At 38.8% G+C, this 14,039-nt stretch overlaps 1 protein-coding gene and 1 pseudogene across 1 annotated transcript; one reads left to right on the top strand and one right to left on the bottom strand.

Annotated features, from left to right (window-relative positions):
- The first annotated feature begins 5,266 nt into the window (after positions 1–5,266).
- Positions 5,267–8,720, top strand: LOC135636930 (subtilisin-like protease SBT3.10). Its single transcript, XM_065149135.1, has 9 exons — positions 5,267–5,493; positions 5,591–5,688; positions 5,917–6,078; positions 6,159–6,769; positions 6,852–6,913; positions 7,013–7,273; positions 7,355–7,478; positions 7,721–7,892; positions 7,968–8,720. Exons 1-9 carry the CDS (start codon positions 5,267–5,269, stop codon positions 8,546–8,548), a joined length of 2,298 nt encoding a protein of 765 aa, XP_065005207.1. The 3' UTR covers positions 8,549–8,720.
- A 684-nt stretch (positions 8,721–9,404) lies between these two features.
- On the bottom strand, positions 9,405–12,584 carry LOC135620316 (transketolase, chloroplastic-like; annotated as a pseudogene).
- Positions 12,585–14,039: the final 1,455 nt, after the last annotated feature.

Consider the following 14,039-nt stretch of genomic DNA (forward strand, 5'->3'; position numbering starts at 1 on the left):
TTATGCCGCTCCTTCACCTATATATAATCACACTGAAAAGCGAAGAAAGAGTTTTATTGTTATTAATGAAGATATGATATTATTGTTGTTGTTGATGATGATGACGATGATGTGCTTATTATAAATATTGTGAAAGAGGCACTTTGGATGCCAACATAATTTCCAGAGCAAACATCTCTATCAGGTCTCGTAGTTGTTGGGCTCGATGAGACTTGCAAAGGTCCGTGCGTCTACCATGGTGCAAAAATGCATCACGGTTCCCATCATCGTAGTGATACTCGTACAGCATCTTGACGTAAAGGCTTGACTTAGTCAACTCAATTCTTCTACGTGAAATCATGTGGTGAATAGAACATGAAACATGAGATGAATGCTCTAATCCAATCCAAAACCATCATACACTCTTTCACGTCAGTTGGATCGAAGCACAATCTAGTCCATCTCTTCCAATCCAAAACCGTCGATAGCTGCTCCCTCCATGAACTTTTCCTGTGCTCAAGGTTACTGAGATGGAGGGAGAGTCCTTTAACCTACGTTGTGATGTGACGTCCATTGTAATCACTGAGAACGAAACCAAAATATCTCTCTTGATGTCGGCTTTTGGTTCAGTCAAATTGTTATTTTATAGGCTTGTGTGAGCTACTTTTGTCCAGACGCATGAACGTCGACATATGATGTTGTTACGAAATAATATGCCTTTGAAGGACATAATATTTTTATAAACTATATTTTCAAAATAATTCAATTGCCAAGATATAATAAAATAGCTTGGAACTATTTTACAAGGGAATAATTAAAATAAGAGCTTCGTGAAACTAAGATATAATAAAAATATAAAAAACTATAAATATTTAATGAAATGAGTATAGTGATTATAATAATTGGAAACAAGTCGATTTTGATTAGTGTTATGTCAAAATTTAATTGTGACGTAGACTTGAAGTTAATCAAGAATCTATTTCATATCTATTTCTTTTTGGTGTTTGGGATAACTAAATCCTAAAGGTATTGAACCCAATAAAATTATACTGGAGACATGTCCGACAAAATCCCTATACTTATGTTAGTTTCAGAGTTAAAAGTGTCGATCAAGTACTAAGATCGGAAGATTAAAAGTACCTAATAGGGTGAGGGCTTTTATAGTGTGACACTAGGATTATTATGCTCGTAGATATATATTATTATTAAAATAATTTCACGCATCTTATAGCCCTCATGGAATCATAAGGCATCAGATGACTTGACTGATAACCTCTGAGATATCATACCATATTAGTCAAGTACAGTAAAAATATTAGGGACACGATGTCAAAATATCGATCGCATATCATCACATGTGACTTAGATATTGATCATGTTAAATCAGAGTGTCGATAAGATGATGATAAAATATCGATCACATGATATTGATGTATCGTTCATGTTATTATTTTCCTATGATTAAAAAAATTAAGATTACTCAATCAAAAAAAAAAATTATTTAGTTTTGATATTTATCTCTCAATTGCTGAAAAGATGGACACAGTTGATTTAGTTATAAAAAAAAAAGAGAGTAAAAGTTGATAAAGAAAAGGAGAGAACTTCATTTGTAAATATACTCTTAAGTGAAGACAACATAAGGTTTAATATAATATTAAAATATTTTTACTAAATTAATTTTTAGAAAAGCAATATGTAAAGTTAAGAAACTTATCACCATCTCTGTCCGTCTTTTTATAATATGTGGCAATATTTACTTTGTGTGTTATTTACATTTGTCAGATTTCTTGAATCAATCTCAAATCGGGTTAAAATAATTTTATTTATCTCTATCGAAAATTATCTTCATGAGGAGGAGTTTGTGATCGGAAGCCATTACATTTATCAAAAGGATTGAAATAATGAGAAGAGAGAGAGAGAGAGAGAGAGAGAGAGAGAGGAAATCCTCAATAATTTGAGGTTTGTACATTAAATGGAGAGGACACGTTCAAATTACAAGTATTATTTTCATCTTTCATGTATTTGAGGTCAAATTGAATATATGTACCTTCAAAATAAATTGTTTTCATATTTATTCCTCCAAAGCGTATAGATCATTGCAAAATATAAAATATATGACATCATGTTAAGATCCTTTGGCTGCTATCATCTGGCAATTATTCTAAATGATATTAATATCTTTTAAGAAATATAATGATTATAAAAAATATTAGAAATAATTTAAATACTTAAATATTTTTAGTCTAAAATAATTAATGATAATTATTGTTAGCTTTCATCAACATGAGTATTTAGATGCATGTTTACGATCTTAATATTTGGAGGAATGTGTATATCATATCAAAATTTAAAAATTTTATCTTGAACTCTTTTTTTATTATGATTCAACATTATGGAATATTTGATTTGTTAATATCGTTGAACTTGAACCACGTTTAAGATATTTAGATTGAAATTAATAATAATACATCTATTTATTATATACGTCTAAATCGAAATACCATATTTTTAATAAATTTTCTTGTAATTTATTTATGACCCTCCACTCACGAGTGCCAATCACCTAAGTCAAAATGTAGTAAAATGAACGTATGAATGAAAAACATCACCTTAATTATAATCAGACTATTAAGTCCCCAACAGAGACGTCAATTACAAGTATTATCTCTCCTTAACATTTGTGAACATGAATATATGAAATATTAGGTTGTATGTTTAGCTTCATTGATCTAAAAATATTAGAAAGAAGAGATGATAGTTAAAATATAAAATATTTATTTATATTAGTTGTATGTTTAGGAGAAAGAAGAGATGATAGTAGGAGAAGATTAGAAAAGTACTTTCAATCTACAGTGATTCGAATTTATCTAAAAATATCTAAAAATATTAGATAAATTCATGAATTTATCTAATCTAAAAATATTAGAAATGGTGCCGTGTGGGACCATGAAATCTCCTCCCGAGTGTGCATAAGACCGGAGGAGTTGACCAATTGATGCAAAATGGGAGAAGAAAAGAACACACACTTCCAAGTCAAGAATAATTTATCTTTACAACCATTTACAAAATCGAAAGAAATCGTTGACTTCAAAATCATGATAAAGTGATAGGTATGATATTAAAAATCACATCCATTTTATGCTTTTCAGATTTAATTTAATTCACAGAAGATTAGAGACATCATGACCTCAATGGAATATGGAAGATGATATTAGATAAAAACAAGTCCTCAAAAGAGTGGTTCACCTTTATAATCAATAATAGAGAACACAGTATGTTACGTAATAAAGAAGAAAACTCAAATTCATTTATGAGAAAGAAAATGGTTGAGGACATTTGGAAATCTTGTTATATTCTCCAAGCAGGAGCACTTGCTCCGAACCAGTCAGCCCAAATTAAAATAAGAGCTGATGAAATTAAGATATAATAGAAATATTAAACATTATTAATACTTAATGAGAAAAAAAATGTGAGCTAAGCTATAATTAGCAGTATCATTTTAATGATATATTAAGAAATACAAGCTTTTAAAATCCTACGTTGTGACATCAAACTAACTTACTAATTTAATTTACAAATATTTACCTACAACCTAAATTAAAATAAAAGTCCACATAGTAAAAAAAATTTGGGTGAATTCCTAAAAAAAAGGGTTTTATCTTTTAATTTTTTTCACATCAAAAATTCTCGTAAGCATTCCTGACTAGACTATTTTACCCTATAACATTAAAAAAAAAAATTATCTGTACCCCCAACTCTAGTTGTGTCTCTATCCGTGTTTAGTCGATCGTCCCATCAATCTTTACTATTGTCAGTCACAACCCTTGTACAAGGTAAGAGGAGACACATAGGTTATGATCATCTTTGCAGACCCCATTGGCCTTCTCCCTCTATGTTGAACCTACCCATCGTTTTCTCCCTCTTTGGACTCATTTCCATCCTCCCTTGTCAATGATTACAGGCATGACGACCATGCGAAGACCAGTAGGCAACCTCTCCCTTGTGCAAGAGCCATGATCGATCATGATAAGAGCCAACGATCGAGGTGGCCAAGCATGAGATAAAAAGAGGATAATTAGTGGGATGGAGAAACAATGAAGGGTGGTGACCAATAAAAATAAAATAATCATTTATAAAAATAGATATTCTATGAAAACTTTTAAGCTTAGTGCGAAAAATCCAAAATTATGAGTTTTTTTTCGAGAAATCATTCATAAAATTATATATTTTCATATTCTTTATTTGTTTTAAAATTTATAAAATTTTATTTTAAATTCATTAACTACAACATTTCCTCTTGATAATATAGGATATTCATGTGACTCACATCCTATGAAAATTAAGCATGCCATAGTATCTATATTCCGTGAAATGAAAGATCTTGGATCATAAGGTCAAATGATCCCCTCAATTATAACTACATGATTGATTTGATAAGCTAGTTAAGATGGCCTTCCTTACGAGGGCACAACTAAAACATGGCATAACAATAATGGATAAGATCACATTATTATTGACTCTAGAGATATAATAATAAAAACGTGAAGCATTTAAGCAATTGAAAACGCCCCTTTAAAAATAATTTAAAAAATTATAAATCGATAATCACGTCAATTATAATTATTTTTTTATTTTAAACTATTAAGTAACAACAGAAAATTCATTAACATCATCACAGAACGTGAACGGAGAAGACTTCGTCAATAAAAAATATTATTTTCATTTGCACGGGTCATCGTGCCAATAAGTGTATATTTGATTCAACTTAATATGAAATATTATTTGAAGTATTATGTGTTTTGTCCTTCATAATTAAAAGATATTATTCTCACATGTGAAACTCAATTTGAGATCTATCAGTTTGTATAATATTACACTAACGAATCTTGATATATTATAATAAATGAACTTCCAACTTGCATTGACCTATCACACAGTGAAAAGTGTTTGCCATTTATAAATATTTTTTATTATTTATTTCTTTAAAATCATAATCAATTTCTCTATATTCAGGCCATGCAATAATAGTATCAATGACTCTTTTATTATTGGAGTCATCAATTTCCAGATCTACAAGTAAAACATATTATAATCATGTCTACATGTGTATGTCACGGGTAATTAACGTAGCCCCAAAGATACCTTACAACTGTACCCGCAATTTTATTATTCTTGTTTGACTTTGACCTGTGGGTTCCTATCACGTGGCAGACCCATCACCTTCGTCTTTAGCTTGGTAGCTTATAATAGCGCCCACCGTACGAATGCTGCCACTCCATAGCCGAAGATGGCCTCCCTTCCAATTCTATCCTCCATGTCTCTGGGAATCTTTCTTCTCATTTGGAGCTACTTCCAATGGGTAACACTCGGAGATAACCCATCAACCAAGGCGAGTGTCTCTGTGCCCTCTTCTACTGCGAAGCTGTACATTGTGGATCTTGGAGAAAGACAATACGAAGATCCACAGCTTGTGACTGCTTCCCACCATGATATGCTGACTTCCGTACTGGGGAGGTATGTGTTCTCCGTCACGCTTCGCCGCCCTTCCTATTCTCTAAGCTTTCCTTTGTGCGCTAAGGTTGGTTGGTCGGTGCACTTTGTGTCGTTTCAGCAAGGAAAAGGCTCGCGATTCAATTGTTTACAGCTACAAACATTGCTTCTCGGGCTTTGCGGCCACGCTCACGCCATCTCAAGCACACCAAATTTCAGGTCCTTAGCATGCATTCTCGCAGCAAATCATAAGAGCTAGATAATAACTTTTAGTATTAAGGGTAACCTTGAAATCGAGATCATGAAGCATTGATATCAAGCTTTCAAAAGCTTCTATTATTGGCCATCGAGATATGATCTATCGGTAGAGAAAAAAGCAAAGCACTAATCTGTATGATATGCGTGGTTACAGTAATAATTCCATTTGTACTGTCGTTTTGGTGTTAGAATTGGCGGAGGTGATCAGTGTCAGTCCAAGCCGCACTTTTCCTCTGCATACCACACGAAGCTGGGACTACCTCGGCTTACGGTCTGGCCATCAGCAACCCACAGGACTACTTGAGAAAGGCAAGGAAGGTGATGGCATCATCATCGGAGTTGTCGACACAGGTATTTAAGAATCATCTGTTCAGTACTGATCGCCTAATTATATATCATTGAGCATGTCAATGGGAGTTTTTCTTTCATAGGCATCTGGCCGGAATCGAGAAGCTTCAACGACGACGGTTATGGGCCCGTCCCATCCCGTTGGAAAGGAAAGTGTGAAGCAGGTCAAAACTTCACCGTCAACCACTGCAACCGCAAGATCATCGGTGCAAGATACTACAGTAAAGACGTCGACCCGTCTGAGGTCGCGCGAGACTACGACTCCCCCCGTGACGCCAATGGCCATGGAACACACACCGCTTCCACCGCAGCAGGTTCTCTGGTAAGCGATGTAAACTTCCACGGTCTCGGTGCCGGTACAGCAAGAGGAGGCGCTCCTCGTGCGCGGCTAGCAATCTACAAGGTGTGCTGGGGATCAGGAAAATGCGGGGAAGCCGACGTACTACAAGCCATAGATGACGCGGTGGGTGATGGTGTGGACATATTGTCACTGTCGATCGGTGGGTATGGTTATTTTCCGGCGTCACTAGGCGCGGTAAGGAAGGGGATAACGGTGGTCTTCGCTGGGGGCAACGATGGCCCGGTTCCTCAAACAATCAACAACGCGGTGCCATGGGTCATCACGGTGGCTGCCAGCACGATCGATCGCTCTTTTCCGACCGACATAATCCTTGGAAACGGACGAACTCTGGTGGTACGTACGAGCCCGTGTATCTCTTACCAGATATTGATCAACTTGAAACTTATAATCTTCATCAATTTGTTCCTAACTGAAGGGACAATCAATGTGCTACGCGTCCAGTGATCCAGGAGACAAAGAACTTGTACCTTTTGACAGGTAACGACTGCCTATTACTGTTGTCTTCTTTGCTTTGGATCTCTTTTCACACGTCTAAGAAGAGGGCAAACAGTAACGTGTACATGTAATCCGTTGTAGTTGCTCAGTGGTGCCTCAATATCTCACGCAATTAGCAGACAAGATTGTGCTATGCTTTGATCGTACATTTGCTGCCGCCGTCGATGCTGCCGGTGAAACCTCCCAGTTGCTAGCGAGATTGTCGCAAGCCGGAGCAAGGGGAGCTATTATTGCACGATTCCCGCGCAGCATCCTCCCAGACTGCAGCGGCATTACATGCGTCCTCGTGGATTATGATGTAGGCGGACAGATAGCCAACTATGCCAACGTGGAAACGGCAAGGTCTGTTTCCTTGATTTCCATTCTGATCCCCACCCGCGCCGTGCAGTTAATTTGGGAATCTGACCACGGATAGATTGACAGTGGGAGAATCCCCGTGGCGCATGTGAGCCCTGCATCCAACATCGTCGGGAGCCAAGTGATGTCGCCGAGGGTGGCAGCTTTCTCCGCAAGAGGGCCGCATACAAGCTATCCGGACTTAGTGAAGGTATGTATGCAGCTATAGTTGTCTCTGTTCATGATAATTATGAAGTCTCCTATAATAGATTGCAAAACGGACCCCTCCCACATCTAAAACTTTGAGAAGTAAAATCATCCTCTGCATGAAAACAATGATAAAACCAACCATAAATCCTCTGATAAGCACAAGACGCTGCTGAGGGTCGATCGTAGCTCCACTGGAAAATGGAAAAACAGAGCACTGAAGCTCATCCTTTACCTTCTCCTCAGCCTGACTTCACAGCTCCGGGAGTCAATATCTTGGCGGCAGTGACAGATGGGTATCAATTTATGTCAGGAACTTCAATGGCTTGTCCTCATGTATCTGGAATTGCAGCTCTTCTCAAAGTAGTGCATCCCGATTGGTCTCCAGCTGCCATCAAATCAGCACTTGTCACCACCGGTGGGTAGATATATCTTTTATCCGCTCATTTGCCATCGTTGACTCTGACATATGTATGTATGCCTCCGTCTCAAGCATATACAACCAACGAACGAGGCTTCCCAGTAGAAGCAGAAGCGATTCCTCGGAAGCTGGCCGATGCTTTCGACTATGGCGGAGGTCACATCGATCCTAATAAAGCCGCAGATCCTGGACTTGTTTATGATATCCATCCGGATGATTACTGCAACTACTTCCCGTGCACAAACCGTGCCTTGAGTCTGCCCTCGGACGACATTCCCGGCCTCGGGACATCCGGAGTGGATAACAAACGTATGTATGACCTGAACCTGCCCTCCATCTCCATTCCTGACCTGAAGGAGACACCTGTGACGGTCGGGAGGACCGTTACTAATGTGGGCGACAAGAAATCCAAGTACAAGGCAGTAGTGCGTTCTCCACCAGGTGTTAACATGGTTGTGGAGCCGTCCGTTCTGGAGTTCAAGGCTTCGACGCAGAAGCTTCCGTTTAAGGTGACCTTCAGGTCGCTTCACAAGGTGCAAGGTGGCTTCACTTTCGGAAGCTTGACTTGGGTGGATGATGGTGGGAAGCATACTGTCAGGATTCCGATTGCGGTTCGGGTGATCATCGTAGATTCCTTTTCTGACACCTCCTAGGGTCCAAGTTATAAGCTCTGGTCTGAGCATTCGAGACGTGAAGTAATAATGGAGCCGAGTTATATGTTGCTGTAGCAGTCAGTTCAGTGTTAAGATGTCTCGAGGAATAGAAGGATATCTGTTTCGTTGCTCGTGCGTATGATGATGAGCATAAATCATCATAAATTTATTATTAAGTTCAGTGTCAATCAAAATTTATCATAAATAAATATTTTATTAAAATAAATAAATTTTTTTATTCATTTAATATATATACTTTTGATGTATTTCAATTCATAACGTAGCTAACAATATTTTTAAAATATAAAATATAAATAAATATATTTCATAATAAAAATATAAATATAGCTAATGAGCATAAATCATTGTAGTACTATCATTAACTTTTCATAAATGAGCATAAATATAACTAAGGGTTTGTAAATTTAAATATTGTATAATTATATATGTTTGAACATAATTCGTGGTAGTATGAATAGCATATTATTTAATTATATCAACAACATATAACAGATCAACCAAGGAATCTCTAAACAAAGGATGCGATTTCAACCCTACACTCGAGGTTTTCCTTTGAACGAAAAGATGCCTCATGAATGTTATGGGAACCCGACGGCATGACCTCAAAAGAATCCGGAAGATGGGAGTAAAACGGACTAGTTAATCCAAACAAATTCCCGAAACAGTATTCGACATTCAAATAATTAATACATATTACGGTTTGTTCCACAACTAAATGCAGTCATTCATTAAAGTAGAAAACTCCATCAATTATGAGAAAGGAAAAGCTCAAGGACATTTGAAAATTTTATTGCAGGTTAAAGGCAAGGTTCCTTTGCCCTAGAGAATTCTCCAACTGACACTGAAATCTAAATGCTCCTTGTGATCGCTGACAGAGCTTACCTCACAGAGATTTGGCTGCTGCAACAATACTCTCTGCTGTTATGCCAAACTCCTTGTATATTCTCCCAGCAGGAGCACTTGCTCCAAACCGGTCAATCCCGATCGCTTTGCCTTTGCTTCCGACATACTTCTCCCATCCAAGCGTGACCCCTGCTTCGATACTAATCCTTGCAGTGACAGCAGCGGGGAAGACACTCTCCTTGTATTCGTCTGGTTGCTCATCCAACAACTCCCAGCAAACAAGAGATACCACACGAACTGTTTTCCCCTCCTTCCTTAGCTCATCTGCGGCCTTCGCTGCAATCTCCAATTCTGAACCAGTGCCGATCAAAATCACATCTGGTTTGTTACCAGTAGAATTATCAGAAATGATATATCCTCCCTTCTCAACACCTTCAATTGATGTTCCTGGAAGTTGAGGAAGCTTCTGTCGTGAGAGAGCAAGGACTGACGGTCTCTTCCTGTTGAGCACCGCAACCTTGTAGGCCCCAGCAGTCTCGTTCCCATCAGCAGGCCTGAGCATCAGAACGTTGGGCATGGCTCGGAAGCTTATCAAATGCTCAATTGGCTGATGGGTAGGGCCATCTTCCCCAAGACCAATTGAATCATGTGTCATCACATAGATGACTCCTGCCTCAGACAAGGCCGAAATCCTCATGGCAGCTCTCATGTAGTCGGTGAAAACAAAGAAAGTAGCACAGTGAGGGAGAAGACCAGGGCTGTGAAGGGCAATGCCGTTGCAGATGGCACCCATCCCATGTTCCCTAACCCCGAAACGAACATTCCGCTCCTCAGGTGTGCCCTTTTGGAAGTTACCAAACATCTTCAACAATGTCATGTTGGAGGATGCGAGGTCCGCACTACCACCAAGAAGCCCAGGTAGTGTACTTTTGCAAGTGCATTTAGGTTCTGCTGCGATAAATTTCTAGTTGCATCTGCAGGACTTTCAGGAGTATATCTCTGGAAAAAAAGCAAAGAAGTTAATTTCTAGTATAATCCATCTCACAACGTAAATGTAACTATAATAACAGATATTGTAAGAAGAACGGAAGGTGAAGGGTCAATAAAGGCGATCACCGGAAGGGCTTTCTCCCATCCAGCGGGCAATTCTCCTGATATGATAGCTTCCAGCTCTGCAGCATCCTCCTTGTACTTCTCTTCATACTCCGCAAATCTGGCATTCCACTCAGCTTCAAGAGCAGCACCTTCAGGGGCATGGCGGCTCCAGTGACTGAAGCATAAAACCAGTGCATATATTCACATAACAGAAAAATATTATTTTTATTCGACAATTATAGTAGGAATTACATAGTTTCTGACCTCTTCACATCCTCAGGCACATAGAAAGGTTCATATGGCCATTCGAGACTTTGCCTAGTTGCATCAACTTCCTTGGCACCCAATGCACTTCCATGTACGCTGTATGTGTTTGCCTTGTTTGGTGATCCATATCCAATGGTCGTAGTGACCTGCAAGAATTCAGTATTTCGTCAAAGCTCTAACACTCCCAAAGCAAATGCAACCAGTTGACCATGTCCTTGGTGCCCAAAAAGCAATTCTGGAAACAAACCTTGATAAGAGTCGGTCTGTCTTTCACTGCCTTTGCTTCCTTAATGGCAGCACGAATATCATCATACCCGGTGTTTCCATTCTTCACCCAGATGGTATGCCATCCGAGAGCCTCAAAACGATCAATAACATCTTCTGTAAATGCAATCTCTGTGTCACCATCAATGGAGATGTGGTTGTCATCGTAAAAAGCGATAAGATTCCCTAGACCCCAGTGCCCAGCAAGAGAACAAGCTTCGTTTGCGATGCCCTCCATTTGGCAACCATCCCCAAGCATCACATATCTACACCATCAAAATCAAGCTAGTCTTATGCACAAAATGCAGCACACAAATATAAGTAAGATAGAATTGGGTAATCGTGAAGAGAACTTACGTGTAATGGTCAATAATCTCATTGTCAGGCTTATTGAAACGGGCAGCTAGGTGTCGCTCAGCAAGAGCCAAACCAACAGCATTAGCAACACCTTGACCGAGCGGACCTGCAACATTTTGTGACAATTAATTGATATCTCAAACTCCCTAACAACCAACCATCAATAGAAAGCAAGAACAGGACATCTGGACAGAGCAAGCAATCAAATACGTGAATCATAAAATGATATAGAAACGAACCAGTAGTGACTTCAATTCCTGGTGTCTCGAAGTTCTCAGGATGACCAGGAGTTTTGCTTCCCCATTGACGGAATTGCTTCAAGTCTTCCATCTAAAATCAGATTACAATCATCGAAACTACTTCAGTCTGATACAAATCAAAGCATGACCACTGAAACCACTGAACACTGAGCTCTCATTCACATAATCAAGGTGATGAAATGCAAGATTTCAATTCTATCGAGGAAGCTGCAACCCATGAAGTGGATTGTACTAATATGAGTTTTCCACGACAGGCCATAGCTAAATAGATTGGTTAACATAGAGATGCCTGAATGAACCGTTCAAACGAGAAGTTCTCCCACTTTAGAAACTCTATAACTCCAACAAAATAAACATAGATATCCCCACGATAAAGAACAAAGAAAAAGTTAGATGGACCACCATATCTATCAAATTCTCTTCTTGTTAGGCTGAGAAATATGTCAAGAAGCAGAAGACTTCGCGATAGAATAGATCAAGAAATTTAAGATTTAGCCACGCAAAAGCGGCCAAACAGAACTTCTCATAAACCACAGATAAGATCAAAGTATATGGGTAAAAGAAGAAGAAGAACGATCCAAATCTCTGAAGATAAAGATGACAAAAGTAAGATCACCATCAAGTTCCCAATATTCTTGGTAATATCATCGTCGAATCTGGAAATAACTCTCGGGACAGATCGAAGGCCGTACCTTGACGCTATCGTAGCCAGCAAGATGGAGCAGGGCGTATTGGAGCATGCATCCATGGCCGGCGGAGAGCACAAACCGGTCGCGGTTGAACCAGTAGGGGTTCTCGGGGTTTTACTTCATGACCTCGTCGTACATGATGTGGCCCATGGGCGCGCACCAAATGGGGAGGCCCGGGTGGCCTGAGTTGGCCTTCTCGACGGCGTCGATGGCGAGGAACCGCATGGTGTTGACGGACTTCTCCACAAGGGCATCCGTGGCGGCGGCCTCGAGGGTCTCCACCGAGGCGAACCTGGCAGGCGCAGCGCGGCGAGAGGAGCAGGGCTTCGGCCGTCGGCGAGAGGTAACGACTGCCGATTACTGTTGTCTTCTTTGCCTTGTATCGCTTTTCACACGTCGAAGAAGAGGGCAAACAGTAACGTGAAAATGTAATCCGTTGTAGTTGATCAGTGGTGCCTCAATATTTCACGCTCTTAGCAGACAAGATTGTGTTATGTTTTGATCGCGCATTTGCTGCCGCCGTCGCTGCTGCCGGCGAGACCTCCCAGTTGCTAGCGGGATTGACGTAAGCCGGAGTAAGGGGAGCTATTATTACACGATTCCCGCGCAGCATCCTCCCAGACTGCAGCGGCATCGCATGCGTCCTCGTGGATTATGATGTAGGCGCACAGATAGCCAACTATGCCAAGGTGGAAACTGCAAGGTCAGTTTCCTTGATTTCCATTCTGATCCCCAACAACACCTTGCAGTTAATTTGGGAATCTGACCACGGATAGATTGACAGTGGGAGAATCCCCACGGTGCATGTGAACCCTGCATCCAACTTCTGTTGGGTCTAGCCCATATGTGGGCTTGGACTTTGAGTTCAAATTTAATTTATTAAAAAAAAAAACATGTAGAGACGTTCGGGCAGCGCACTGTGACGGCGCTGAGAAAAAAAAAAGAGGTTAAAGTTTTGAAAAATCCTTACAAGTTCTGTAATTTTAATAATATCGATCTATAGTTTATTTTCTTTAAGATGCTTTCGTACTATATTAACTTTATGAGATTTAAAATTTTTCTTTTATGAAATCTATATATGATAATAATGATGTGTTATCATTAAGTCAAGATATGTATTATTGATGTTATTATGATCATCTGATTATTCTAGAGAAGATTCATTCTAAACCTATTATCATTATTAGTGATAGTAAAAGTTTGAAATAAATTATGGTTTGTGATTTTTTTCGCATTAGGTTTTTTACGTAAAAATTTTAGTGTCCCATTGTGTGATTGATTTATTGTTCTACTATTTATGTCGCTCTGGTTAATATTTACTTTTGATAATAAATTAGTATTTTGATGAGGAACCCGTTTTGATAATAAATTAGAGCTCTAGGTTGTTTGGTGATAGTTCTTCTTGTGTGACTGCAATTGAAGAGTCAAACGGTATGATTAAATTGAACTCACAAATTATTTCATTTTGAGGCATATGATGTTAGATTTGCTATATTGTAAAGATTTATATAAGCCCATCAAAATTAAAGAAAAATCTTATATTATGGAAGATGAGTAATAAGAGATTTAACATAGAAAAACTATTACTTATATTAGAAGATGGATGGATATAAATTTGCATGATCATATTTCTGATGAAACTAGAGTTGATATTGTTTGATAAATGTTAGAAAATCTCTTTGCGAAAAAGATAGT

This window comes from Musa acuminata, chromosome BXJ1-3 (assembly GCF_036884655.1).
Source record: "Musa acuminata AAA Group cultivar baxijiao chromosome BXJ1-3, Cavendish_Baxijiao_AAA, whole genome shotgun sequence".
Lineage (NCBI taxonomy): Eukaryota > Viridiplantae > Streptophyta > Magnoliopsida > Zingiberales > Musaceae > Musa > Musa acuminata.

Bases quoted from the DNA above. Each gene is read 5' to 3' on its own strand.
- LOC135636930 (XM_065149135.1), top strand. From the start codon at position 5,267: ATGGCCTCCCTTCCAATTCTATCCTCCATGTCTCTGGGAATCTTTCTT. The intron at 5,689-5,916 runs GTCCTTAGCATG...TTTTGGTGTTAG, and splicing joins TCAAGCACACCAAATTTCAG to AATTGGCGGAGGTGATCAGT. The intron at 6,770-6,851 runs GTACGTACGAGC...TCCTAACTGAAG, and splicing joins GAAACGGACGAACTCTGGTG to GGACAATCAATGTGCTACGC.